Source organism: Orcinus orca, chromosome 9 (genome assembly GCF_937001465.1).
Source record: "Orcinus orca chromosome 9, mOrcOrc1.1, whole genome shotgun sequence".
NCBI lineage: Eukaryota > Metazoa > Chordata > Mammalia > Artiodactyla > Delphinidae > Orcinus > Orcinus orca.
In genome coordinates this window covers 87,981,310-88,007,197 of record NC_064567.1, presented here as the reverse complement: position 1 = coordinate 88,007,197, position 25,888 = coordinate 87,981,310, and the positions used below count along the sequence as shown (strand labels likewise).

At 46.6% G+C, this 25,888-nt stretch overlaps 1 protein-coding gene across 12 annotated transcripts in view; it reads left to right on the top strand.

Moving 5' to 3' along the window:
• Positions 1–25,888, top strand: part of ATXN7L1 (ataxin 7 like 1) — a 301,084-nt gene that overhangs the window by 270,354 nt on the left and 4,842 nt on the right. For 9 of the 12 annotated variants that reach the window (XM_033439146.2, XM_033439164.2, XM_012535322.3 and 6 more), the window contains 4 exons: positions 14,329–14,524; positions 18,020–18,141; positions 19,821–20,126; positions 22,657–23,993. In XM_033439146.2, coding sequence (XP_033295037.1) covers positions 14,329–14,524; positions 18,020–18,141; positions 19,821–20,126; positions 22,657–23,884 — 1,852 coding nt within the window. In that variant the 3' untranslated portion in view covers positions 23,885–23,993. Of the gene's footprint in view, positions 1–14,328; positions 14,525–18,019; positions 18,142–19,820; positions 20,127–22,656; positions 23,994–25,888 lie in introns of those variants that run through there. The other 3 variants (XM_033439184.2, XM_004263365.4, XM_033439150.2) reach the window with 2 other exon arrangements.

The following is a 25,888-nucleotide window of genomic DNA, read 5'->3' as shown; positions in this document are numbered from 1 at the left end:
TAGATTAGTTGAAGATTCCTGGAGCAGAGAGTGGGGGAAGCCTGGGGGGATGGGTAGTCAGCACAGCTTAGGAGCCCACTTGCCATGATATTTTGTGAATTTTTTCCACAACTCTCCAATGGTCAGGGTAAAGGGAAAATTGCCATGACAGGGCTGTCTGTCCTTACGTTTCCCTCCATACCAAGAAAGCTGAGCCACCTCTTTGGGGTTTTATTTGGTCGTCCTGGACAGAAAGGAAAGAATAGAAAACAAAACCCACCTGGGGGAATTCCCTGGCAGTCCAGTGGTTAGGATTCCAAGCTTCCACTGCAGGGGGCACGGGTTCGATCCCTGCTCGGGGAGCTAAGATCCCACATGCCACGCAGCGTGGCCAAAAAAAAGAGAGAGGGAGAAAAAAATTCCACGTGGGTTGAAAATCCATGTGTGTGTGTTTTGACAGGCAGTGGAGTGCCATAATGAGCCACAGACCGATTTCCAGGTGATAGGACAGGTAACCCTCGTTCAAAAATATTTATTGAGTGCTTGCTCCATAAGCAAGGTGCTGTGTTAGGTACTCTCAGGCAGGGGCACAGAGATGAATGAAACTAGATCCTGCTTTTCAAGAATTTGGAGTTTAGGAGATGAGACTCAAATATCCATAGCATCATGAAAAGAAAACATTAATAACACAATATAAGTGCAGATATTAGTATCCTCTGATGATTTTTGGTTTTTTTGGCTGCGTTGGGCCTTCTTTGCTGCACACGGGCTTTCTCTAGTTGCAACGAGTGGGGGCTACTCTTTGTTGCGGTGCACGGGCTCTAGGCGCACAGGCTTCAGTAGTTGTGGCACGCAGGCTCAGTAGTTGTGGCTCATGGGCTCTAGAGCACAGGCTCAGTAGTTGTGGTGCACGGGCTTAGTTGCTCTGCAGCATGTAGGATCTTCCTGGACCAGGGCTCGAACCCGTGTCTCCTGCATTGGCAGGCAGATTCTTAACAACTGCGCCACCAGGGAAGTCCCCTCTGATGATTTTTAATGCATACACTGTGAGTCTCAAAGAGTAATTGTCCAGTCAGCAAGTAGGCATTAAGAGAATATAGTTACAAAAGAAGGGGAAGGAATTTATTTTTAAAGCAAAGCAAATATTTGATGACAGTTGTTACTAACCTACCAGGATCTCTCATGCCTTACACTTGGTGCAAGCCTGACCAGTTTGGCAGCTGGAGCCCCTCTCTTGGAATCACCAAGCTCAGCCTCAGGCATCTGGGGGGATGGAGTCAGACGGAGTCAGATGGAGTCACCACCCACACATCTCCATCATCATAACCATTGTCGGGTCGTTGTCCTCATCCGTTTACTTGCCACTGTCCTTGCCACCCCTCATTTTCCAAAATCGTTTTATAATTTCTCACTGTAATGCCAGATGTTGGTGAAGGATACTACCCTTGGGGACACAGTTCTGCTCCAAACTTCTGGAAGGGGCTTCAATTCTATATACAGTAGCTTTCAAACTTCTTGGTGGCGATGGAACTTTTTTGTTCCCACAGAACCTTACATGGTACCCGATATAAAAGCAGACCTGCCTCCACCTGAAGCCCGCTCAGCCCTGCTCTCATCGCACGTGTACCCAGGACCCACTGTCCCCCAGCCCATCCAAGGGATCACCTCAGCTTCTCCAAGGACTCCAGGGAACCCCAGTTTGAAAACTCTTTTAGTATACATTTCTCCATCGATTTTGACTGATGCAGGCACTCAGCACCCAAGCAGTGGTACCTGGCTTAACAGAGAAGCTGGGGGCAGCCGTTAAAAAATGAAACAGGCAACAGTGGAGCCTTAAGAGCTGCTTCTTTCTGTTACTTTTTTGGTTTAATTTTCAGGGGAATGTTTGTCAATAGAGAAATGCCAGGTGTTTATGTTCTTTTAGGGAAATAGAAGAAAGAGAGAGGGTGAGGTTAATCGGCAGAAAAGAATGTCTCTGAAGGAAAAGGGGAGGCCAAGGAGCACATTACAAATGTTGGTAAGAGAATAATTTTTGAGGACGCTTTCAAGGCACCGGAAAACTCAGGGGTGAACTCTGTTCCACAGTTAGTGGGAAATAACGTCCTTTTTCAGTTGTTTTAGGTTCACACAAGACCCCATGCCGTCAGAGATCGAAAAAGCATGATCAGGGCTTCCCTGGTGGTGCAGTGGTTGAGAGTCCGCCTGCCGATGCAGGGGACGCGGGTTCGTGCCCCGGTCTGGGAAGATCCCACATGCCGGTCTGGGAAGATCCCACGTGCCGCGGAGCGGCTGGGCCCGTGAGCCATGGCCGCTGAGTCTGTGTGTCCGGAGCCTGTGCTCCGCAACGGGAGAGGCCACAACAGTGGCCTTTTTTTGCGTACCGCAAAAAAAAAAAAAAGAAAAGAAAAAAGAAAAAGCATGATCAGAAGTAAACATACCCACATAAGACTTAAAGCAGTTATTTCCCTCATATTAATGATGTAAATATAATAGATGTTTCAGTCACACTCATTATCTATAATTGGCCAAAAAAAAAAATTGTCACACATGAATGGAATTATGGTTATCCCTTCCCAATCGTGAATTTCTCTTGTAGGAAATGCTAACAGCGTGTGAATTTATATCTTAAATATCATTTTGGTAACCTTGAAAATATTCCAGTTGCCATATTTTTGCGTTGCAACCCATCCTTGTCAGGGGTTCCTAAAAGAGGGACTTGGGTCTAGGATTGGAAAAGTGAAAGTTAGCTAGCAAGGGTTGGAACAGGATTGGAAGTGCAAGGCTCAACTCCTTGTCTGCTAACTAGATGAACGTGGCCATGTCTCTCAGCCTCTCTGGCCTCAAATTGCTCAACTGTCAAACAGAGCTAAGGAGAATTAAGTGAGATAAAATACCAAGCTCATCATAAGCACTCAGTTCATGGTAGCTGGTAGTAGGGGGCAGTGGTAGTCAATGGGAAAGCAACGGGAGCCTCAGTGCTACCTGATTTCCATTCACCTGTCCTCCTGGCCTCTGTCCTTCAACCTGGGGCCCCTTGGATAACATAGCAGTATGCTCTGTTTCTTTGCCCCCAACTCTAAGGAAACACATTATTTGCCCCACAGAGCCCAAGGGCTATGAATGACCAGGCCAACCAAAGCCATCAGGACTCTGTTGGAAAGGCGCGGGGGTTCGGGGAAGGGGGGCAGCAGAGGGAGGAAGGGTCAGCTGTGGAGGTCAGTGCTGCCAAGATCTGGGCACATTCCCCTCTGTCTCATAGATGCTCACACATCTCCCCTTAAAGTATAAAATGGCAAATGCCAATGAATCTAAGACTGACAAGGGCAGCAGGGAAAGAGGCAGAAGGTCCTAGATACCTGAAAAAGGGCAGAGGTGCATCTGGAGTGAAAGCTACTTTATTACATAGAGTAATCGCCAAAGTGGAAGCCATTTCTCTCTTTGACTTATGTTTGTTCCTGGGCTTTTCCTACTCATTTCTCAACAGGGGGGCCTTTGAAGTCAAGCAGACAGAGCCCAGTCTCATTTCCACTTTTTATTAGCTTGGCAACCAATGTCCTCATCTGAGAAGTGTAGGTCATAGTTACGCACACCTAAGGCAGTGGGTAGCTCCAATGAGAAAAGGTATGTGACGTGCCTACATGCGGTAAGGACTCAGTTAAGGTCAGTTGTTTTGCTCGTGCTTCCTCAAAGTGGTGGGGGTTAGGGGACTTTAAGTTTCTCTGGGTGTAACTGGACAGGGACCATCATCACATGCACTGTCTTTAGACCAGACTGGTAAGTGGAGGGGTGAGGGGTAATGTAATGCTGAGGAAGAAAGGTTGGACGGCAGCTTAACACTTGCGAGACTTTTCCCACACTTTCTCATGGCCAGTTGCCCAATTCCCCATCATCCTCTCCAAGCCTTGGCTTTTTTGAGATGCAAGCTGGTCCCAGCGCACTCCATCCCTCCAGGTTCCACCCTGGAGGGCAGTGATCAGAGCTGGGAGGAGGTCTTGAAAGCATCCGCCATTCCGTCATTGCCAGGAGGGTGCCCACGTCCTGAGTGACACAAGTCTAAAAACGAGGAGATCCAGGGCTCCTTCCCGTTGTGCACATGCACACGTGTGCCCAGCGTCCTTCCTTCATGTTTCTGTCTTGGTTCTCAGAGCTGATTCTGCTCTGCAGCTCGCAGGTTTCATGCTCAGCTTTACTCTCCGCGATTCTCCTCCCCTCGTCTCCTCTCTTTTGTCTGGCAACTGGAACTTACTATTGAGTGTTTCAACTGTTCTAAGATTTTTTTTTTTCTTAACGAAACTTCTTTTTTTTAAATCAACATAGTATAGACACATAGTTCAAAAACTAAATAGTACTAAAAGGGTTAGAGTGAAAAACAGTAGTTCCTACCATCCTGGAACTCTGTTGACCCTCTCTGTGTTGGAGCATCTGTTTCCTGTATCCCTTTGCCACCTTCTCTCTTGGTTTGCTCCTTTATTTGATGGAGTATCTTCTCCATTAGCTTCCTGTGAAAAGGGACATGGGAGGTCAATTTTTAGAATCCTTATACACCTGAAAATGTTTTTATTCTACCCTCACGCTTAATTGATCATCTCTCTGAGTATATAACTGGATTGAGAATTATTTCCCTACAGAAGATTGAAGACAATTTTTCTATTGGCTTCTGGCATCGAAGGTTTTTATTGAGGAGTTTCATAACATTCTGATTCCATTTTTAATTGCTGAAGCATGGGGCTCTGAAATTTCCCAGGGATCCCCCTTGATGTAGGTCTTTTTTCATTCATTGTTCTAGGTACTCAGTAGATCCTTTCAACCTGGAAACACCTGTTTCTGGGATATTTTCCCATGTTACATGCTAAATCGTTTTCTCCCCACTATGTCTTTCTTCTCTTTCTTAACCTCCTGTTAGTTGGATGTTGGATCATTTGCTCTGACCTCTTCATCCTCTTACCTCCTTTCTCCTGTTGTCTCTCAATCTCTTGTTCCACTTTCTAAAAGATTTTTTTACTTTACTCTTCAAAACTGTATATTAAATAGTTTACGATTTACTTGTTAAATTTTAGGATCTGGTTCTTTTTATCGGCATGCGGGATCTTAGTTCCCCAACCAGGGATCAAACCCACACCCCCTGCAGTGGAAGGGCAGAGTCTTAACCACCGGATCTCCAGGGAAGCCCCTCCTCTTTCTTCCTTTCTCTTCATTTCCCCCAAGTTTGTTTCATATATGTGTTCATGTGTTTGATGTTTGGTTGGTCAGCTCATGTTGGAGATGTTCCAGGAATGTTTGGTTGTCTCTAACCATTCATATTTAAAAGAGAGGCTCTAACAGGCTCATTGGAGGTCTATGTGGGACTATCAACCAAAAGGTCATCATGTCACCAGTCAGCCTTTTGTTGGAATATTCCCAAAGGCAAGCTGTGGAAGCCTTTTCTCCGGGGTCATTCAGTTTCCTGAGGGAAGAACCCTGCCTGCTGATGTACCTGGTAATAGGCATTCCGGCAGTGCCACCTAAGTATCTGACCAGGGGCAGCCCACAGTCCTCCTGTTTTTAGCCCTGTGCCCCCTCCTGGTCTCTGCTGAGCCTGGGGGCCCCACGTCTAGAGTCTCTCTGGTTCAGTTTCTCTTTTTGAGAGTTGATTGGAGAGCGAGGGGGCTGGCAGGGGCAATGGTAAGTCATGTGACCGTGTGAGGTAGCAGTGACGACCTGCGGGTCCAGCGACAGAATATTGAGCCTTTCAGCTCTCTCGCTATGTTTAGTCCTCACCTCACCCATGACTCGTGCAGCTCTAGCTGCTCCAGGTGCCCTGCTTCTCAAGGTTCTGTGGTAGGTCAGCTCCTTTCCCATCAGTTAACACTCTCCAGCCACAGTCTGTCTTCTAAAAATAGGTTAAAATCTCTTGTTCACACTTGTTGGGACACTTCAGGTGCAAGTAGCAGAAAATCTTGCTTACTAACCACTTCAATAATTAGGAAATTTCTTACCACTGGTGACAAGTCCAGAGGTGAAAGAGTACCAGTCCCCAAAGATCAGGGGTTGGCTCTCCTTTTTTGTTTTTTGTTTTGTAACCTAGTTTTTGGTTTTTTTTTTCTTTATTGGAGTATAATTGCTTTACAATGGTGTGTTAGTTTCTGCTTTATAACAAAGTGAGTCAGTTATACATATACATATATCCCCATATCTCTTCCCTCTTGCATCTCCCTCCCTCCCACCTTCCCTATCCTACCCCACTAGGTGGTCACAAAGCACTGAGCTGATCGCCCTGTGCTATGCGGCTGCTTCACACTATCTATCTATTTTACATTTGGCAGTGTATACATGTCCATGCCACTCTCTCACTTTGTCACAGCTTACCCTTACCCTTCCCCATATCCTCAAGTCCATTCTCTAGTATGTCTGTGTCTTTATTCCCGTCTTGCCCCTAGGTTCTTCATGACCATTTTTTTTTCTTAAATTCCATATATATGTGTTAGCATACGGTATTTGTTTTTCTCTTTCTGACTTACTTCACTCTGTATGACAGTCTCTAGGTCCGTCCACCTCACTACAAATAACTCAATTTCGTTTCTTTTTATGGCTGAGTAATATTCCATTGTATATATGTGCCACATCTTCTTTATCCATTCATCTGTTGATAGACACTTAGGTTGCTTCCATGTCCTGGCTGTTGTAAATAGAGCTGCAATGAACAATGTGGTACATGACTCTTTTTGAATTATGGTTTTCTCAGGGTATATGCCAAGTAGTGGGATTGCTGGGTTTTATGGTAGTTCTATTTTTAGTTTTTTAAGGGACCACCATACTGTTCTCCATAATGGCTGTATCAATTTACATTCCCACCAACAGTGCAAGAGGGTTCCCTTTTCTCCACACCCTCTCCAGCATTTATTGTTTGTATATTTTTTGATGATGGCCATTCTGACCGGTGTGAGATGATATCTCATTGTAGTTTTGATTTGCATTTCTCTAATGATTAATGATGTTGAGCATTCTTTCATGTGTTTGTTGGCAATCTGTATATCTTCTTTGGAGAAATGTCTATTTAGGTCTTCTGCCCACTTTTGGATTGGTTTGTTTGTTTCTTTGATATTGAGCTGCATGAGCTGCTTGTAAATTTTGGAGATTAATCCTTTGTCAGTTGCTTCATTTGCAAATATTTTCTCCCATTCTGAAGGTTGTATTTTCATCTTGTTTATGGTTTCCTTTGCTGTGCAAAAGCTTTTAAGTTTCATTAGGTCCCATTTGTTTATTTTTGTTTTTATTTCCATTTCTCTAGGAGGTGGGTCAAAAAAGATCTTGCTGTGATTTATGTCATGGAGTGTTCTGCCTGTGTTTTCCTCTAAGAGTTTAATGGTGTCTGGCCTTACATTTAGGTCTTTAATCCATTTTGAGTTTATTTTTGTGTATGGTATTAGGGCGTGTTCTCATTTCATTCTTTTACATGTAGCTGTCCAGTTTTCCCAGCACCACTTATTGAAGAGGCTGTCTTTTCTCCACTGTATATTCTTGCCTTCTCTATCAAAAATAAGGTGACAGTATGTCCATGGGTTTATCTCTGGGCTTTCTATCCTGTTCCATTGATCTATATTTCTGATTTTGTGCCAGTACCATACTGTCTTTATTACTGTAGCTTTGTAGTATAGCCTGAATTCAGGGAGGCTGATTCCTCCAGCTCTGTTTTTCTTTCTCAAGATTGCTTTGGCTATTCGGTGTCTTTTATGTTTCCATACAAATTGTGAGATTTTTTTGTTCTAGTTCTGTGAAAAATGCTAGTGGTAGCTTGATAGGGATTGCACTGAATCTGTAGATTGCTTTGGGTAGTAGAGTCATTTTCACAATGTTGATTCTTCCAATCCAAGAACATGGTATATCTCTCCATGTGTTGGTATGATCTTTAATTTCTTTCATCAGTGTCTTATAATTTTCTGCATACAGGTCTTTTTTCTCCTTGGGTACGTTTATTCCTAGATATTTTATTCTTTTTGTTGCAATGGTAAATGGGAGTGTTTTCTTAATTTCACTTTCAGAGTTTTCATCATTAGTGTATAGGAATGCAAGAGATTTCTGTGCATTAATTTTGTATCCTGCTACTTTACCAAATTCATTGATTAGCTCTAGTAGTTTTCTGGTAGCATCTTTAGGATTCTCTATGTATAGTATCATGTCATCTGCAAACAGTGACAGCTTTACTTCTCTTTTTCCGATTTGGATTCCTTTTATTTCTTTTTCTTCTCTGATTGCTGTGGCTAAAACTTCCAAAACTATGTTGAATAATAGTGGTGAGAGTGGGCAACCTTGTCTTGTTCCTGATCTTGGTGAAAATGGTTTCAGTTTTTCACCATTGAGGATGATGTTGGCAGTGGGTTTGTCATATATTGCCTTTATTATGTTGAGGTAAGTTCCCTCTCTGTCTACTTTCTGGAGGGTTTTTATCATAAATGGGTGTTGAATTTTGTCGAAAGCTTTCTCTGCATCTATTGAGATGATCATATGGTTTTTCTCCTTCAGTTTGTTAATATGGTGTATCACATTGATTGATTTGCATATATTGAAGAATCCTTGCATTCCTGGGATAAACCCCACTTGATCATGTTGTATGATCCTTTTAATGTGCTGTTGGATTCTGTTTGCCAGTACTTTGTTGAGGATTTTTGCATCAATGTTCATCAGTGATACTGGCCTGTAGTTTTCTTTCTTTGTGATATCCTTGTCTGGTTTGGTATGAGGGTGATGGTGGCCTCATAGAATGAGTTTGGGAGTGTTCCTCCCTCTGCTATATTTTGGAAGAGTTTGAGAAAGAGAGGTGTTAGCTCTTCTCTAAATGTTTGATAGAATTTGCCTGTGAAGCCATCTGGCCTTGGGCTTTTGTTTGTTGGAAGATTTTTAATCACAGTTTCAATTTCAGTGCTTGTGATTGGTCTGTTCATATTTTCTATTTCTTTCTGGTTCAGTCTTGGAAGGTTGTGCATTTCTAAGAATTTGTCCATTTCTTCCAGGTTGTCCATCTTATTGGCATATGGTTGCTTGTAGTAATCTCTCATGATCCTTTGTATTTCTGCAGTGTCAGTTGTTACTTCTTTTTGATTTCTATATTTATTGATTTGAGTCTTCTCCCTTTTTTTCTTAATGAGTCTGGCTAATGGTGTATCAATTTTGTTTATCTTCTCAAAGAACCAGCTTTTAGTTTTATTGATTTTTGCTATAGTTTCCTTCATTTCTTTTTCATTTATTTCTGATCTGATCCTTATGATTTCTTTCTGGCTCTCCTTCTGTGGCTTTCTTTTATTCCACCCTCTTCGATCTTTTGGCTTCATCTTCAACGTCATTAGCTAGATGGCTACAGCACTTCCAGAGGAAAAAGGTCCAGATGAAAGTGGAGACCACCTTTTCCTTGTGTCTCTTTTTTTTTTTTTTTTTTAATAGCTGTCCTAGTGGATGTGAAGTGGTAACTCATTGTGATTTTGATTTGCATTTCCCTAATGACTGATGATGTTGAACATCTTTTCATGTGATTGCTGGCACCATTTATATATCTTTTCTGAGAACTGTCTATTCAAGTTCTTTGCTCATTTAAAAAAAATTTTTTTTAAATAAATTTATTTATTTATGGCTGTGTTGGGTCTTCGTTGATGCCCACAGCCTTTCTCTAGTTGCAGAGAGTGAGGGCTACTCTTCACTGAAGTGCATGGGCTTCTCATTGCAGTGGCTTCTCTTGTTGCGGAGCACAGGCTCTAGGTGTGCAGACTCAGTAGTTGTGGCACACGGGCTTACTTGCTTCATGGCATGTGGGATCTTCCCGGACCAGGGATCGAACCCATGTCCCCAGCACTGGCAGGCAGATTCTTAACCACTGTGCCACAAAGGAAGTCCCTAAATTTATTTTTTATTGAAGTATAGTTGAATTACAATGTTGTGTTAATGACAGCAAAGTGACTCAGTTATACACATATATACATTTTTTTCATATTCTTTTTCATTATGGTTTATCACAGGATATTGATATTCCTTATGCTATACAGTAAGGTCCTTTGCCCATTATTTTTTAATTTTTAAAAATTTTTTGGCCACACTGTGCGGCTTGCGGGATCTTAGTTCCCTGACCAGGGATCGACCCCAGGCCCCTGCAGTGAAAGTGAGGAGTGTCAATGACTGGACTGCCAGGGAATTCCCTCCTTGTGTCTCTTTTTAAAAGTGAGAAAAATCTTTGCAAAAGCCACCCCCCCCCCCATCGCAAAAAAAAATACATTTTCTTTTATTTCTCATGCACTTTCCCAAACCAATCACTAACGAGATGAATGAGATTCCCATTATTACTTAAGGGGTTAAATGGAGACTAGGATGTCATCACCATGATGATCACCACAGTTCTGTTGATCTCTTTGTTTTTCAGAGCTAATGCCTTTTTTATCCCTTTACTATGATTTTAATATTTTGGGACAGAGGAGATAAATGTGTTCAATCCATCTGCCCCATTTAACAGTAAATTCTTCAGCCACTTTCTTGCACATACCTGTACTACTAGCTCACTTTCTTTTATTTTTCTCTCTTTCTTTTTGTTATGAAAATTTCCCCATGTACAGAAAAATGGAAGAGTATAATGAATACCTGCATACCTAGTTTTAACAGTTTTAATATTTTGCCACTGTGTTGACTTCATCTACATTCTTTTTCGTTTTTTATAAATTTTTTTTTTTTATTATTTTTGGCTGCATTGGGTTTTCGTTGCTGCACACGTGCTCTCTCTAGTTGCAGCGAGCGGGGGCTACTCTTTGTTGTGGTGCGCGGGCTTCTCATTGTGGTGGCTTCTCTTGTTGCAGAGCACGGGCTCTAGGCGCGCGGGCTTCTCATTGTGGTGGCTTCTCTTGTTGCAGAGCACGGGCTGTAGGCGCACGGGCTTCAGTAGTTGTGGCACGCGGGCTCTAGAGCACAGGCTCAGTAGTTGGGGCACACAGGCTTAGTTGCTCTGCGGCATGTGGGATCTTCCTGGACCAGGGCTCGAACCCGTGTCCCCTGCATTGGCAGGTGGATTCTTAACCACTGTGCCAGCAGGGAAGCCCCATCTACATTTTTTGATCTGTTTTGAAGTAAATTGCAGATATCTTGGCATTTCACCCTAAATTTCCAAATGCATCTTTGGAAAGTAAAGATCTTCTCCTTTATAACTATGATACTAGTATCACACAACAAAATCCGGCTTTTATCTCCCGCAGGATAGGGAGGTCCTAATATGGTGGGGAAAGCTTCAAAAAGAGTCTACCAGAAAGTATGGGAACAACTTAAATGTCCATCAATAGAGTAGTTAAATAAGTTGCAATATGTCCATACTATGGAATACTATACTGGGGAATATTAAAATGATGATAGATTTCTATACATGGAAAGATTTCTGCAACATCACTAAGTTAAAAAAAAGCATAATAGTATGTACAACGTGATCCAGTTCTTACGCTACTAAATGTAAAATAGATAGCTGGTGGGAAGCAGCCGCATAGCACAGGGAGATCAGCTCGGTGCTTTGTGACCACCTAGAGGGGTGGGATAGGGAGGGTGGGAGGGAGGGAGATGCAAGAGGGAGGAGATATGGGGATATATGTATATGTATAGCTGATTCACTTTGTTATAAACAGAAACTAACACACCATTGTAAAGCAATTATACTCCAATAAAGATGTTTTAAAAAAAAAATGCATGTGCCTGTTGGCACAGTAAAGAGGTCTGGAAGGATATAAATCAAAATGGAAGTAACACTTGATCTTGAGTGGCAGGTTTACGAATGCTGTTTTCTTTCTTTATATGTTTTGATGTTATCAAAATTGGTTTACCGTTTGGGTCTTCAGCTGTAAACAGGCAACAGTGCTGTTGTCCCTTCTGACACAGGAGAGTAGGGAATGCACCTGGGATTTGTGTTTTCTGGACTATAGACTTTTAACATGTAGAATGAATGGCATCTTTGTTTTCATAAGGTTGGAAAGTGATAGTCAATAATTATCATACCAACAGAGTTGGTATAATTACACGGGAAAACTACCTGTGGCCTTGTTTGTGGCGTTTTATGGGGTTTTTTTATTTGTAGCATTGTATGCATACATGAAATTTACTTTTTTTTTTTTTTTTGCGGTACGCGGGCCTCTCACTGTTGTGGCCTCTCCCACTGCGGAGCACAGGCTCCGGATGCGCAGGCTCAGCGGCCACGGCTCACGGGCCCAGCCGCTCGGCGGCATGTGGGATCTTCCCGGACCGGGGCACGAACCCACGTCCCCTGCATCGGCAGGCGGACTCTCAACCACTGCGCCACCAGGGAAGCCCCGAAATTTACTATTTTAATTTCTAAGTGTACAGTTTAGTGGCATTAAGTACATTCACGTTGTGGTGCAACCATCACCACCAGCCGTTTCCAGAACTTTTTCATCATCTGGTACTGGAGCTCTGTACCATTAAATACTAACTCCCTGTTCCCAGCGCCTCGTGACCACTGTTCTACTTTTTGTCCCTGTGAATTTGACTACTCTAGGTACCTCGTACAAGCGGTGTCATACAGTAATTGTCCTTTGTGACGGGCTTAGTTCACTTAGCATCATGCCCCCAAGGTTCATCCATGTTGTAGCAGGTGTCAGAATTTCCTTTCTTTTCTTTGTTTTTTTTAAAGGAACATTTATTTATTTGCTTATTTTTGGCTGTGTTGGGTCTTTGTTGCTGCGCGCGGGCTTTCTCTAGTTGCAGCAAGTGGGGGCTACTCTTCATTGTGGTGCGAGGGCTTCTCATTGCAGTGGCTTCTCTTGTTGTGGAGCATGGGCTTTAGGCGGACGGGCTTCAGTAGTTGTGGCTTGTGGGCTCAGTAGTTGTGGCTCATGGGCTCTAGGGTGCAGGCTCAGTAATTGTGGTGCATGGGCTTAGTTGCTCTGTGGCATATGGGATCTTCCCGGACCAGGGATTGAACCCTTGTCCCCTGCATTGGCAGGTGGATTCTTAACCACTGCACCACCAGGGAAGTCCAGAATTTCCCTTCTTTTTAAGACTTAATATTCCATTGGGTGGGTATATGGTATGGTAACAATTTCATAAAGCCATAGTTTAATATCTGTTTGTAGAGCTGTCTTGTTTATCCATTCATCTGTTGATGGACATTGGGGTTGTTTCTACCTTTGTGGCTTTGTTTTTACACGACTCTGCTTTGGGGATCTGGTTTGAACTCAGGAATCTGACACCTAGAAAGATTTCAAAACAACAAAGAATCCAGGGTGAAAATGAGGGAGAAGGGAGATGCATGAGTAAAAGCTGCTTGGTGTTACTTGAAGGGGCAGCTTTCAAAGCAGAACACAGAAAACCTTTTTGTTTATTTATTTACTATTATTTTTTTAAGATCCTGATTTTTTTTTTCTCCAAATCTTCTTTTTCACCCAATCTTTCTCCCTGGTCAATCACCTCATGAAAGTGGAGAGCAGTAAAAACAACTAACAACTAGCTTTGACCGTTCTTCTAACTCTTCTCCTGAGGTGTATGTTTCGTTTTGCTCTTTGCTGCTCAGGAAGCATTAGTGCCACGTCTTACTGTGACTGATGCTGCTTTTCTATAAGCTTAGCCATAATTGAGATGAGATCTGTTGGATTGTTTATACGCATAGAATTCATTCATTCCTTCATTGAGAAACATATTTCTTCAACGCCTACTGTTGAGTCAGTCATGCCAGCCTGTGGGTCTAGAGGCTTGTCAAAAATTAAACGGAAACAATCATCCTCAGAAGACACAATTAAACTGCATGTGGTTTGATATATTAAGAAACAGGCTTGGCTGTGGGGAAAGGAACTTGTGGCCCCATGGCTGGGACAAACCATTTTTTCATGTCGGTATGGTAACAATTTCATAAAGCCATAGTTTAGTAGCTACGTGTGTAGGGCTGTCTTTTGTCATCACTGATATTTTGTTGATTGATTTGAACGTATTTATCTGGTTGATCTTCCCATCAGGTCCACTTTCAAAGAGAAGCAACTGCAGGGCAAGTACAAATTACTTACATGCAAATGAATGAATAGTTGTAAGTGAATTCTAGAAGATTAGTTTTAAGTTCAATTAACTCTTTGTCACATTGGCTTCTATTTTTGTATTTTCTGTTCCTCTTACACTGTTGGAGTTGTCCCTGATGCCCAAATTCAAGCAGGGCAGAGCCTCAGCTCCAACCTGTAGAGAGCTGGTCGCTGCTCACCCTCTCAGCCTGAATTTTCCCCTTGTGCAGATTTGCCATTGATCCGCCTTCCTTAATGTATCTGGAAGGCTGACTGGTCTGCCTTCCGAGCTCCATGAAACTGGGTGGATCTTGTTCCCTCGGAAAAGTTGATTCTGTTTGCTCTCTCTTGCCCTTAGACCATCATCTGCAAATAGCATAAGCAGCAGTACATCTTCAAATCACAGTGGCTACACTCCGGAACCCCCTCTACCCCCAGTTGGAGGTGACCTCGCCAGCCGACTGTCAAGTGATGAAGGGGAGATGGACGGAGCCGACGAATCCGAGAAGTTATTAGACTGTCATTTCTCCACCCACCACCCCAGACCTCTTGCGGTAGGCCTCCTTCTGTTTCCATCCAGGCGTTGTTTCCCCCTGTGCTTTGCAGTATCTAGGTGACTGTGTCCTACAATGGCGTCCTTCCTAAGGAGAGGCCTCCAGGACAGTGTTTTACGAAAGGGCTTCCCCTGAGGTTGAATGATTACCTTAGAAATCCCCTATGAAAATCACAGAAGGAAAGGTAAGGGCTCCCAGCTGATTTTAATCCTTTAAACACCTGAGTATTTGTGGTCCACCTGGAAGCGATAATGCTTGAGAAACGGTGTTTATAGAAGAGCACGGGGAACTGACCTTCCTGCCTTGCCCATCCACGGGGAGCCTCTGATTTCAAGAGTTAGTCTAGCTCACCTGCCTTGGAAACTGTCTCTGAGCAGTGTTCCAGGTGCCAGTCCTGGCTGGTTTGCTCCCCTGTTGGTTCTGAGTTTTATTGTTATTAGTAGGTGTGACGATATGGCACCAGAACTGAGTGTGTGTGTGTGTGTGTGTGTGTGTGTGTGTGTGTGTGTGTGTGTGTGTGTGTGCAGGAAAGAAGGAAGCATTTCATGTCCGCGTGATTGTTGATTAACGAAAAGGTCAGTTTCTTCCCAGTTCCTTGAAAGAATCCACTTTAACAATTCAGAAGGTCATTGAAATCGAGGTGGGTGGTATAAGGAGGCATGAGCTGGAGGCTTGTTTGTGTTTGCCCTATGAGCACTTAAGAAGGGACTGCCTGGTGCTTCCCTCACAGAGCCGAATTCAGGGAGGCTGGGAACGTTGGACCCCACAGCCGGTTTGCTCCGTTCCCAGCTTCAGCCCTGCAAGATTAGCTTTGACTGTCCCAAGATGGCATGAACTGTGTAGGTGAAATCAACCGTGCATCACGATAGAGTGAGTCCCTCCTCCCTTCTATCAGCACGATGAATGAAGGCCAAATTCACTTCCTGTTTCTGGGGAGGATGGTGACCTGTACTTCACCAACAGCCTGAGACTTTGCCTCTTGGCTAGTACAAAAATAGGGGCAGTCAGGAATGCTTCTGACGGCCAGTAACAGAAAACAACTCATACAGTGTGTGCACTTCGGTCATTTACTTGTCTCATATAACAAGGAGTCTAGAGGTGAGAGCTCCCAGGCTTGGTTCAGCATCTCCTCAATGTCCTGCTGCTGAGGGAGAATCTCTGCAACCCTCTTTGCCTTTCACGCACAGTCTGGATGTGTCAGCTCGAGCTCCAATATCACATCCTCACCCAGTAGCAATCTACAAAGCGGGGAAAGGGACAAACAGAAAGGGAGTCTGCTTCTAAGATGCTATCTTATGTCATTTCTTAGGGAAGAAAAATCTTCCTATGAGCACCCCCAGCAGACCTTCCCTTCCATCAACCAGAAGTAGGTCATGTGCCCAGCCCTATACCAATCAGTGGCAGAGAAGGATAGGATTGTAGTAGCACAGAATGAAACCTGCCGTGATTTCATCCCAGAGTTCTGGGAAGAGACCTACCTTCCCTGCTCACTGCTCCGTGTCAGAGATCAGAACAAAAGTGTGGTTCTGTTAGCAAGGAAAAGGCAGGGAGAGCTGGGGGGTGGGGGGGGGGGCGGGTAGCAGTTGATGAACTTGGCAACCAGTAGGGTCTGCCACAGTGGCCAGTGCAGCGAGGATCTACAGCCCTACCTGGGGCATCATAGGCGACCAAGGACAGGAGCCTCTGGGGCACTGAGCGTTGCATGTGTGTTGAATTAGAGACATAGGTAGCACAGACAGTAAGAGGCCTCCAGCTTCCAAGTCTGAAAGGGAGACAGGGCTGTCTACCAGAAGGCCAGACTCTGGAGCACATCAAGATCTTTGTCCAAATGACAAGCTGCCAGGCTACAGTGGATTAGCTCAACTCAGAGCCTGGCAGATTTGTGTGCCCTTCATGTTTTGCTGATTTAAATGGAAAGGCCATGGATTCGTTTCTTTGCTTTGTCCTTTCTCTCACGGCCAACTGATACATTAAATCAATTTTTGTAATGAACACTTGTTCGGGGTGTCTTTAGCAAGGAGATGAAAGGAGAAAAGATGTCTGGACCTGGACCGGCTCCCACATGCTGCTGGGGACCGGCTTCCACGTGGGAGAACTCCCTTTGTATGTTTTAGTACTTGGCCAGTAAGCCCTTAATGTGCGGAAAAGAATTTTTCATCAGGAGTACCAGATTTGATGGGAGGCAAGATTTTAGGGTAACCCCACCCCAAACATAAGCAGAAACAAAACAAAGGGAAGGTCTTGCATTTCCTCCTAAGAACTGTTCCAAAGGCTGGTTCCAGGAAGGATTTGTGGAATGAGTGCCAACCCAGCACTGTGTCTGGGATGGAGGCCAGGGAGCTGCTGGGAGAGGCCTGGGGGAGGGGGAAAAACGCAGTTGAGTTATAGAGTCATATTTGCAGACTCGCTTGAGCTCTGACCAGGCAAATGTCACCTCCTCAGAAGCCGCTTCTTACATGTCTGTCTGCTGGCCTGGTTGTCCTAACATCATCATTAAATGACGTTTATCAAACATCTAACTGCTCATATTTCAGCCCCGTGTTTTAAGTGTGATAGTTCGTTCTGAACACTTTGCAGGACCTTATCTCTGTAATCCATCCTTTAGCCTAAATCTCTTCTCATATTGAGAAGAGAGTGGGGTCCCTGACCTTTATACGTTTATAATCATCAAGACAGGCACAGAAGCGTGCAATACAATGTAATACAGCCACCTAGCGATTCCCAGGTGGGAAAGTAATGAAGTATGTGTAGGTGTCTGTGGGAGTTCAGAGCGGCAGCGTGAGTCAGATAAAGGTCGCTGGAAAGGAGAGTCTTAATTAGGGCCCTGAGGGAGGGGAGAATTGCACTTGGCCGAGAGAAGAGGGAAGGAGACAGAGGCAGGCCGAGGGGGCAGCAGAAGCGTGGGCGCAGAGGCAGTGATGTGTCCCAGGGCAGCCTGGACGCGCCGATGGGAGAGGAGATGAGGCAGCACCGGGAGAGGAGGGAGTTCAGCCTAGCTGGGAGGGAGCCGGCTCCGCTGACAACAGGTAGGAACGGTATGACCCACTGTCAGGAGAAGCTCAGGACCAGCCGTTTCCATTACCGTGATGGGAAGCAGGGAACCACCGTCTTCCTTGAGAAGATGACAGCTGTGACAAGCCCGTGGTGCTGACACACTACCCGGCTACTGGTTGCTGTTGGTGTGGGTTTGGTTTGGTTTGGTTTTTCAACCTAAAATGCTGGCTCAATTCCAGGTATAGAGAAGGTAGCCCTCAATGCTACAGAAGACCGAATGTCACTATTGTTGAGTCATCCTGTGAGGTTCTGCAGAAAATCTAGGAGCTCAAACTGAAGCACCACAGAAATATTTTTGGCTTCGGTACTATTTTGCTTCTTTATTTTGAGGAAAACTGTACCCCTGTGTGTTTTTATGCAAATGTTATTTTTCTGTGTAGAGCTTATTAGCTTATTAACCTGTAATCAAAATTAAAATCGTTTTTGTTTTCCCCCTCACAGTTTTGCTCATTTGGGAGTCGCCTCATGGGCCGCGGGTACTATGTGTTTGATAGAAGATGGGACCGTTTTCGATTCGCACTAAACTCCATGGTAGAAAAACACTTGAATTCACAGATGTGGAAGTAAGTGAGCGGTTTTTGTGCAATATGAGATCTGAGCTGCTCCACAACTATCTGAACCCCAGCTTTCTAAATGAATGTCACTAGTTGGTTTTTGTTTGTTTGGTTGGTTGGTTTTTTGCGGTACGCGGGCCTCTCACTGTTGCGGCCTCTCCCGTTGTGGAGCACAGCCTCTGGACGCGCAGGCTCAGCGGCCATGGCTCACGGGCCCAGCCGCTCCGCGGCATGTGGGATCTTCCCAGACCGGGGCACGAACCCGCGTCCCCTGCATCGGCAGGCGGACTCTCGACCACTGCGCCACCAGGGAAGCCCACTAGTTGGTTTTTTATTGAACAAAATGATTCTGAAATCAGGGTTCGTGATTAATTCTTAAATGTCAGCCCCTCTTCTTGGTTGCCTATATTTTTCAGAGACAATGTGTGGTATGCTTTGTCTTCTTTGGAGATCCCTTTTGTGTTGGTAATCTTCTAAACTAAATGAAAAGGGATTAGATAAGACCTCGTTTATTTAACAGTGTTAAAGGACCTTTTTGCTATGACTAAGACCATCTAAGGATATTAAGAATATGCTTCAGTTTGTAATGTTAATGCTACAGTGTCAATACTAAACATTTCCTAACGGTTATGGACCAACTTGTAATTGTTTAATGTCCTGTGCAAAAGTACGTACCGCAACCAACAGGGCAGATCAGGGGCCATGTTGCCAAGTTGGTTAAGCTTGTCTTTGGCCCTTCCCACCTCCCTATAGGACTCTCTCCTCACCTCTATGCATACTTCTCTCTACCCTAAACCCAGCTTATGTCCCATTTCTCTATGGTCCTTTTATTCTCCAACACCTCTCGATATATTTGCATTTTAATAGATTCATGAAAAGGGGAAAAGCCTTCTTGACTTAGGGAAATGCTGTTGTACAGGAAGACGGGGCTAGACCCTCTCAAACCATAGCACGTAAGGAGCTGCCATTCCGGCCACTTGGTAATGCCAGGCCAACGCCCTGGCTACCTCCAGCCCCCAGTCCTGCAAAGGTGAGCTTTTGAGATCTCATAATCCACAGAATCATGGATTCCTCAGCTCTAAGCCCAGATGGTCCAGGAGAGCCAACACTAAGCCCCTCACCCTGCCCAGTGAAGCCCAGGAAAGGCCAGGAAGGCATTCCTGAGAAATAGGGTAGGATGGGAACAGAATTCAAAAGCTCCCCTCTCCCAGGTCTCCTCCACTCTCCCAGGCAATGATGGCATCCCAGCGCCTATTCACCACGATGCCCAAAGAGCTTCCAGAACTTCTAGAAGTAAGCCCCACGGTGCCTGCAGTAAGCGCTCATAGCGGACTTAGGACGACACATTGACACTTCCTGTGAAGTAGGAAAGGGCCACAAGAGAAGCTTGTCATTTCTTCTCCCTTAAGTGACTGCCCAGTGTGTCTCAAAGGCACCCCGATATCTACCTGTGTCCTTTCTAAGCAGCACCCGATGGGCTGCGTGCGGGGTTACTGTGTTCTCGGTGTTTGGTGACTTATCCCTCTGCGCGGGTCCCCCAGCACGGCAGCCAGCGCCGGTGACTCTGCAGCTCTGTGCTCTCCTGTGTTGTGGAAGTGTAAATCCCGGGCACGTGGAAGGAATGTGTTGATCTGTATTTCGCTGCCTGGTGTCCTGTCAGCTCAAGTCCATATTCCTTTCCTCCTCAGGCACAGAAACCCGAGCCACAGGGCATCAGGTCCCTCCCCCCTTTTCAGGACTTGTCTAACCAATCTGCTGTCACTGAGCAACATTGGGGCTGCCTGGGTGTCAACTCTGGAGAGCGTAGCACCCCGCTGCCCTCTCAACCTCACTGCCCAAACCCCAGGCCCCGACGGGCCCGAACCTGGAGGGATGGCAGCCGATGGGGGCGTGGAAGACATTAGGAAGAAAAGGAACGGCCAAGACTCTTTTTTCTTTAACAAGCATTTAACTCTGCATCAGGAGACGCCAACACAGTATTCTCTTTCAGCCAGGTCAGCATCTGGATCTCCATGCCAGCTGGCAGGGGAGGATGGGCACTGTAATTTATTCGCATCTGTGGGCTTTTGTATGGGACTTCCCTAGGCCAGCGTGCAAAGCTTCAGCTGGGACACAGCCCGCCAAGCTGAAATCCGCTGCCATTTGGCACCTGGAAGAGCACATTAACTGTCTAGCGTGGGGGGAAGGGGTCCCCGGAGACAGTGAGCTGCCACATGCCCCTCTCCCTGCTGCTCCCCTACCCCTTCTCCCCTCCTGACTCTGCTGGCCATTAAGGATGAGTGGGGAGAGGAAGGAAAGAGGTAGAGAGTATGCAGAAAAAGAGCACCCACCCCAGTGCTGAGTGTCAGCCCGGGCACACTGAGGACTTCAGCTCTGCCGGTCAGCACAAGCTGAAACCTGAGTGTGTACAAATAAAAGAAAATAACAAATCGGGACACTCAGAGTAGATCCCAGTTAAGGTCATCGATGGGGGTCCTCTCTAAATGAGCCATCTGGTATTTGTAAATAACTTTTTATTACAAGGCACTGCCAAACCTCCGCCCATATGGACGCCTATCCGTAGTTTAGCTGGTACGGAACTTAAGTGAAGGAGAGACTTGAGTGGGATGCCTAGAGAATCCCAGGAGTCAGTAGCCAGCGGAGACGGTGCGGTGTGCTGACACCACACGCTCTGAGAAATGGGCCCTGGTGCTGTTAGGAAGGGGTTGTGCAGTGCCAGACAGTTGTAAGGGCGTGTTTAGACCTTTCCGATCTGATTCATGGGAGTCCTTGCCTGGCATGCATAGTTATGTCGCTGCTGAGAAGTCACCTGCTCGCCCATCCACCACCCACCCATCCATCCATTCATTCAGTCATTCATTCATTGCAACAAGTACCACTAATGGAGCCCCAGTTTAGCGTTGACAGGGAGCTTTTACTCTCTTTAGGCTCGAGAGAAAATAGATTTTCAAACACCGTCACAGCCACAGTGGGTTTGGCAATGTTTTTCTCCTATATTTGATCTCCTGAGTCTGATGTTTTCAGGGACACTGCGCTTATATATTCAAGGCTTCCTCTGGATTCCACCCTAGAGGTGGAAGCCATGGGCTTCAGCAAACTGCAGGCAGAAGACTGCATCCTCAAAGAGAGCAGGGCTAGGAGAGGCATTTCCTCCTCAGCGGGGCCTCTTCCCAGTGCTGCCTGCCTCACCCCGATGCTGCGGCTGGGAGGGTGGCCTCCAAGGAGAAAAGGGAGCCCCCATTTCACACCTGCCCGCCTTCAAGAGCTGTTTTCGAAGCTCTTGAACGAAGCAGAGCTCGTTCCTAATTTCTGGGGAGCCCAGCTACACGGAACATGATTTCCAGCAGAAACAGGGAGTGGGGAGCAAGGTGAGAAACAGGAAAGAACCAGTTTGAAAATGTTCACCTGGCTCCTGAGGTCAGTATCCTTTCCTGAAAAGTCAGGGACATGGTGACCCGGAGGCCCCTGTGCCCCTCTCAGTCCCCAGAGTAGCAGCAACATGGCCCCAAGCCATGGTTTGGAAGTAGAAGCTGTTTCCAGCACACGTCAAAAGGCAGAGTTTGTGGGGAGGCCCCCAGAGTAACCCACCACCTGGGGCTGGCCCGGGCTCCACGGAGCGTGAGGCAGGGACCTTGCTCCCAGGTGCCCCCAGCTTTCAGGAAGACCTCCGCCCCGTTCAGATGCTCTCCTGCACTTATCTTCCGAGCAAGCTAGAAATTCCTGATCCCCTTCTCTGAATCCATGAGGGTCCCTGTACCCTTCCCCCTTCCTAACAGAGGGACAGGAAGACCTGCTGAAGGGCAGCCATACCCCAAAGATAGCTCCTGAGTGATCGCTGAGGCAGGGTGAGGTGAAGGGGGAAAAAAAACAGAGCCAACAGCCGGGAGCTGACGTGGAAGTGCCTCTCTACAGGGTAACCCAGAGGCTGCAGGCAGCGAGGGCAGGGGGACTCTGGCCTGTGAGGAGAGAGGTGACTCCCAGATCTCCCGTCAAGAGCAGGGTGGAGAGGCGGGGCACAGGAGGGGTGGGAGGCCCTGAGGGGCAGGGGCTGCAGGGGCACAGGGGACGCTCTGGCTCACGTGTGCAGGTGGCCAAGCCCCGTCCTCACGCCTCTTACTTCAAGCCAGGACCTGAGTGTGAAATGACCCCTTCTCGTTAAAAATTACCTTTGTCACTGCCAGGGGAGAAAACAACAGAGGGGGATACTGCTGGGGAAGTTTCTATTCTAAATAACATTCGCCTTTTATTCATGAACCCAAATCAGCCATTATCCAGTAGCCAAGCATGGAGAAAAGGATCTGAAAACCTGAAAGTAATTAAAACTAGGTTGCTGGATGTTGCAATGGGGGGAACTATAGGGAAGGGCCATAATTCAGATTTTGCCATCCTTCAAGGCTTCATTTTCCATTGTCTGGTTCCGCCAGGGATTTCTCTGTAGCCCTGATGCTCACACTTAGTCGAGCTTCTGGAGCAATGCCAAACCTATTTCTCACTGTTTCTCTTTCACTCTTCTCTCATGTTTAGGAAGATCCCTCCTGCGGCAGATAGCCCCATGCCCTCGCCAGCAGCCCACATCACCACCCCTGTTCCAGCATCCGTTTTACAGCCTTTCAGCAACCCCAGTGCTGTGTATCTTCCTTCAGCTCCCATCAGCTCGAGACTCACCTCTTCTTACATAATGACATCAGCCATGCTCTCCAATGCAGCTTTTGTGACATCGCCGGACCCGAGCGCCCTCATGTCACACACCACAGCTTTCCCTCATGTGGCCGCAACCCTCAGCATCATGGACTCAACATTCAAGGCCCCATCTGCCGTGTCCCCGATACCAGCTGTCATCCCTTCCCCATCCCACAAGCCATCCAAAACCAAAACCAGCAAATCCTCAAAAGTCAAAGACCTGTCCGCCCGTAGTGACGAGTCTCCAAGTAACAAAAAGAGGAAGCCGCCGTCTTCGACTTCCGCCTCTCCCTCCGTATCCCTGCAGACATCCCTCTCCCCATTATCAGGGCCCCACAAAAAGAACTGTGTTTTGAATGCCAGTTCAGCTTTGAACTCCTATCAGGCAGCCCCTCCCTATAACAGTCTGTCTGTGCACAACTCAAACAACGGGGTGAGCCCACTCAGTGCCAAACTGGAGCCCTCAGGACGGACCTCGCTGCCCGGCGGCCCTACAGACTTAGTGAGACACATGGGCTCGGGGGGCGGCAGCAGTGACTCCTGTCCCCTCTCTGTGCCCTCCCTTGCAGGGGACCTCTCTCTGGCCTCACACAATGCCGTGTCTTCTCTGCCCCTCTCTTTTGACAAATCAGAAGGAAAAAAGCGTAAGAACTCAAGTTCTAGTAGCAAAGCCTGTAAAATCACTAAAATGCCTGGAATGAATAGCGTTCACAGAAAGAACCCACCCAGCCTTCTTGCACCGGTGCCCGATCCCGTTAACAGCACCTCCTCTCGGCAGGTAAGGGACCCGTCCTTCCAGGAGCCTTCTGGCACCGCCCGGGGATGGTGGGAGGGGGAGCAGGGCAGCGCCCCCCGCTTAGCTGTGTGGCCCAGGCAGGTGGCCCGGACAGGTAACGCAAGCATGAGTCCCATCCTTGTTCTCCCCGTGGGCAATTCCACCCTCTGCTCTGAGAGCGATTTATCTAACAGATACTTTCTACAGTGTCCACGCACTAGGCACTGTTCTGAGTCCTATATGAGCATCACCTCATTTAATCCTCACAACAACCCAGCGAGGTTGATGCAATTGTAATCACTTTACAGATGAGCAAACTGAGGCACAGAGAGGTTCTGAGTTCCATCACCTCACTCTATCGTATATCTGGAGTTCTGAGGACGATATCATTGAAGAGGTCTATTGCCAAGCAGTTTTATCTGATCTATTGGCATCCCCTTAGGAAGAACCTGAGGCCCAGCCAGGTTAAATGGTGACCTGGGTCCCACCTGGGGGGTGGGAGCGCATGTTTCTGGGGACTGTTCTTCTCACTTTACCAGGCTCCCTACTCCTAAGATAACCCTTTCCTTCCTAAAGTATCACTGCAGCTCACACCAACTGGCATAGAAGTGTTCAAGGCCACTGTACACAGAGGAGGGTGTACCGCGAGGGGAGCTGGGGGAATGGGAAATGATCCAGGAAGAACTCGTGTTTCTTTCCCTTGAGCCCTGTTCTCATCCTCAAGTCTAGTCTTCCTCTCAAGCTGGGAAGGCTGCTTAGGAAACCCTCCCACCTGACTGTGTGTAGAGGAGGGAGCAAAGGCGGGTAGGGGGCAGCCTGGGGTCCCTTTGAGCTGAGTCCAGCGGGAGGGACCTCCCAGGACAGCGTGCAGGGATGGTAGCAGCAGCCCCAGGCCGACAGCCACAGAATTCAGTGGGCCAGCCCTGTCTGGGGATGGGGACTTTGGAGACATGAGAGGCAGTTGTTTAAAAGATGTTTTCACGTTTTGCATCATCTCTGTGTGAGACTTGTTAAAACTTCATGAAGAGAACCTCTTGAGGGGGATTCACAAAACACAGGTAAACACACAAGAAACAGCAAGTTTGGATCTCAAGGGCCAGACAAGCTGCAGCCGAGGCCAAGGTTGTGGCAGTGGGGGATGGACATAGGTCCTCTCATCAGAGCCCAGGTACTTGCACACATCTGCAGTTCCAGGGGTGCAGAGGAGGGGACCAGCACCCACAGGGTCCCCCAGAGACTAAACTACTGGTCGGTGCCACCTCCAGGTCTCAGGATGGAGGGCAGATCCAGGGCTTCCTAAACTTGAATGTGCACATGCATCACTGGAGGGTCTCAGTAAAATGCACATTCTGAGTCAGCAGGTCTGGGGTGGAGCCTGAGAGTCTGCATTTCTAACAGGCTCCAGGCGGTGCCACGGCACTGGTTTGCGGGCCACACCCTGAGCAGCAAGGCTATAGTGTCATCAGTTTTCGATGAAGTTCTAGCAGCTAACACTTACTTATGGGATGGGCTCTGTTCCAAGCACTGGATATATTCATTTAATCTTCACCTGTTATTACCCCCATTTTACAGATGAGTAAACCGAGGCACAGGAAGGTTAAGCAATGTGCCCAAAGTCACACAGCGAGTAAACAATAGGTCTGGGATTTACACCCAAGTAATTTGGCTCTGGGGTCTGGGCTTTTCACCTCTGTGCCTCTGTATTGAGTAAATGTGCCACTGTTGATTCTTTGGTGTGCCAAGACCACATGAAATGTTTAGTAGCCGTGATGAATTAGTCAAAAACTGTGATGAAAGGAGCAGACAAGCCTCCTTCAGAGAGTGCTCATCGGGAGGGAAATCCAAAAGAGCTGATGAATTTAATGGCTGCCTTGGATCTGGTCAATACTGGTTCTCTAATGCAGCTGATACCTGGGTGCTTGTCACCAGGCCATTAAGAAAAGGCTTTGTCCAGGGTCACCAGGTGTTGGGGGAAGGCCTTTGGAATCTCTGCTGATTCTGTTAGGAGATTGGGAGAGGCATGGCATGAGATTGAGAAATTCAAGATAAACGTGCTTTGAGGACTAACTGGGGATCTATTGAATTGTATCGGGTGGTGTAGGGCCAGAATTTGCCACAGAGATATTAAACCGTACAAAAAACGGGACTGCGAACGTAAGGCAGACGTCTTTACGCGAAGGCGAGTTTAAGTAGAGGATGGGCTCGTCGTAGGAGCTGCCTCCGTAACGTACTCCGCCTCTGTAACGTACTCCAGCCCACCGCGAGCCCAGGTTCGATCACGAGAAAGGGGAGGAGCCCGAC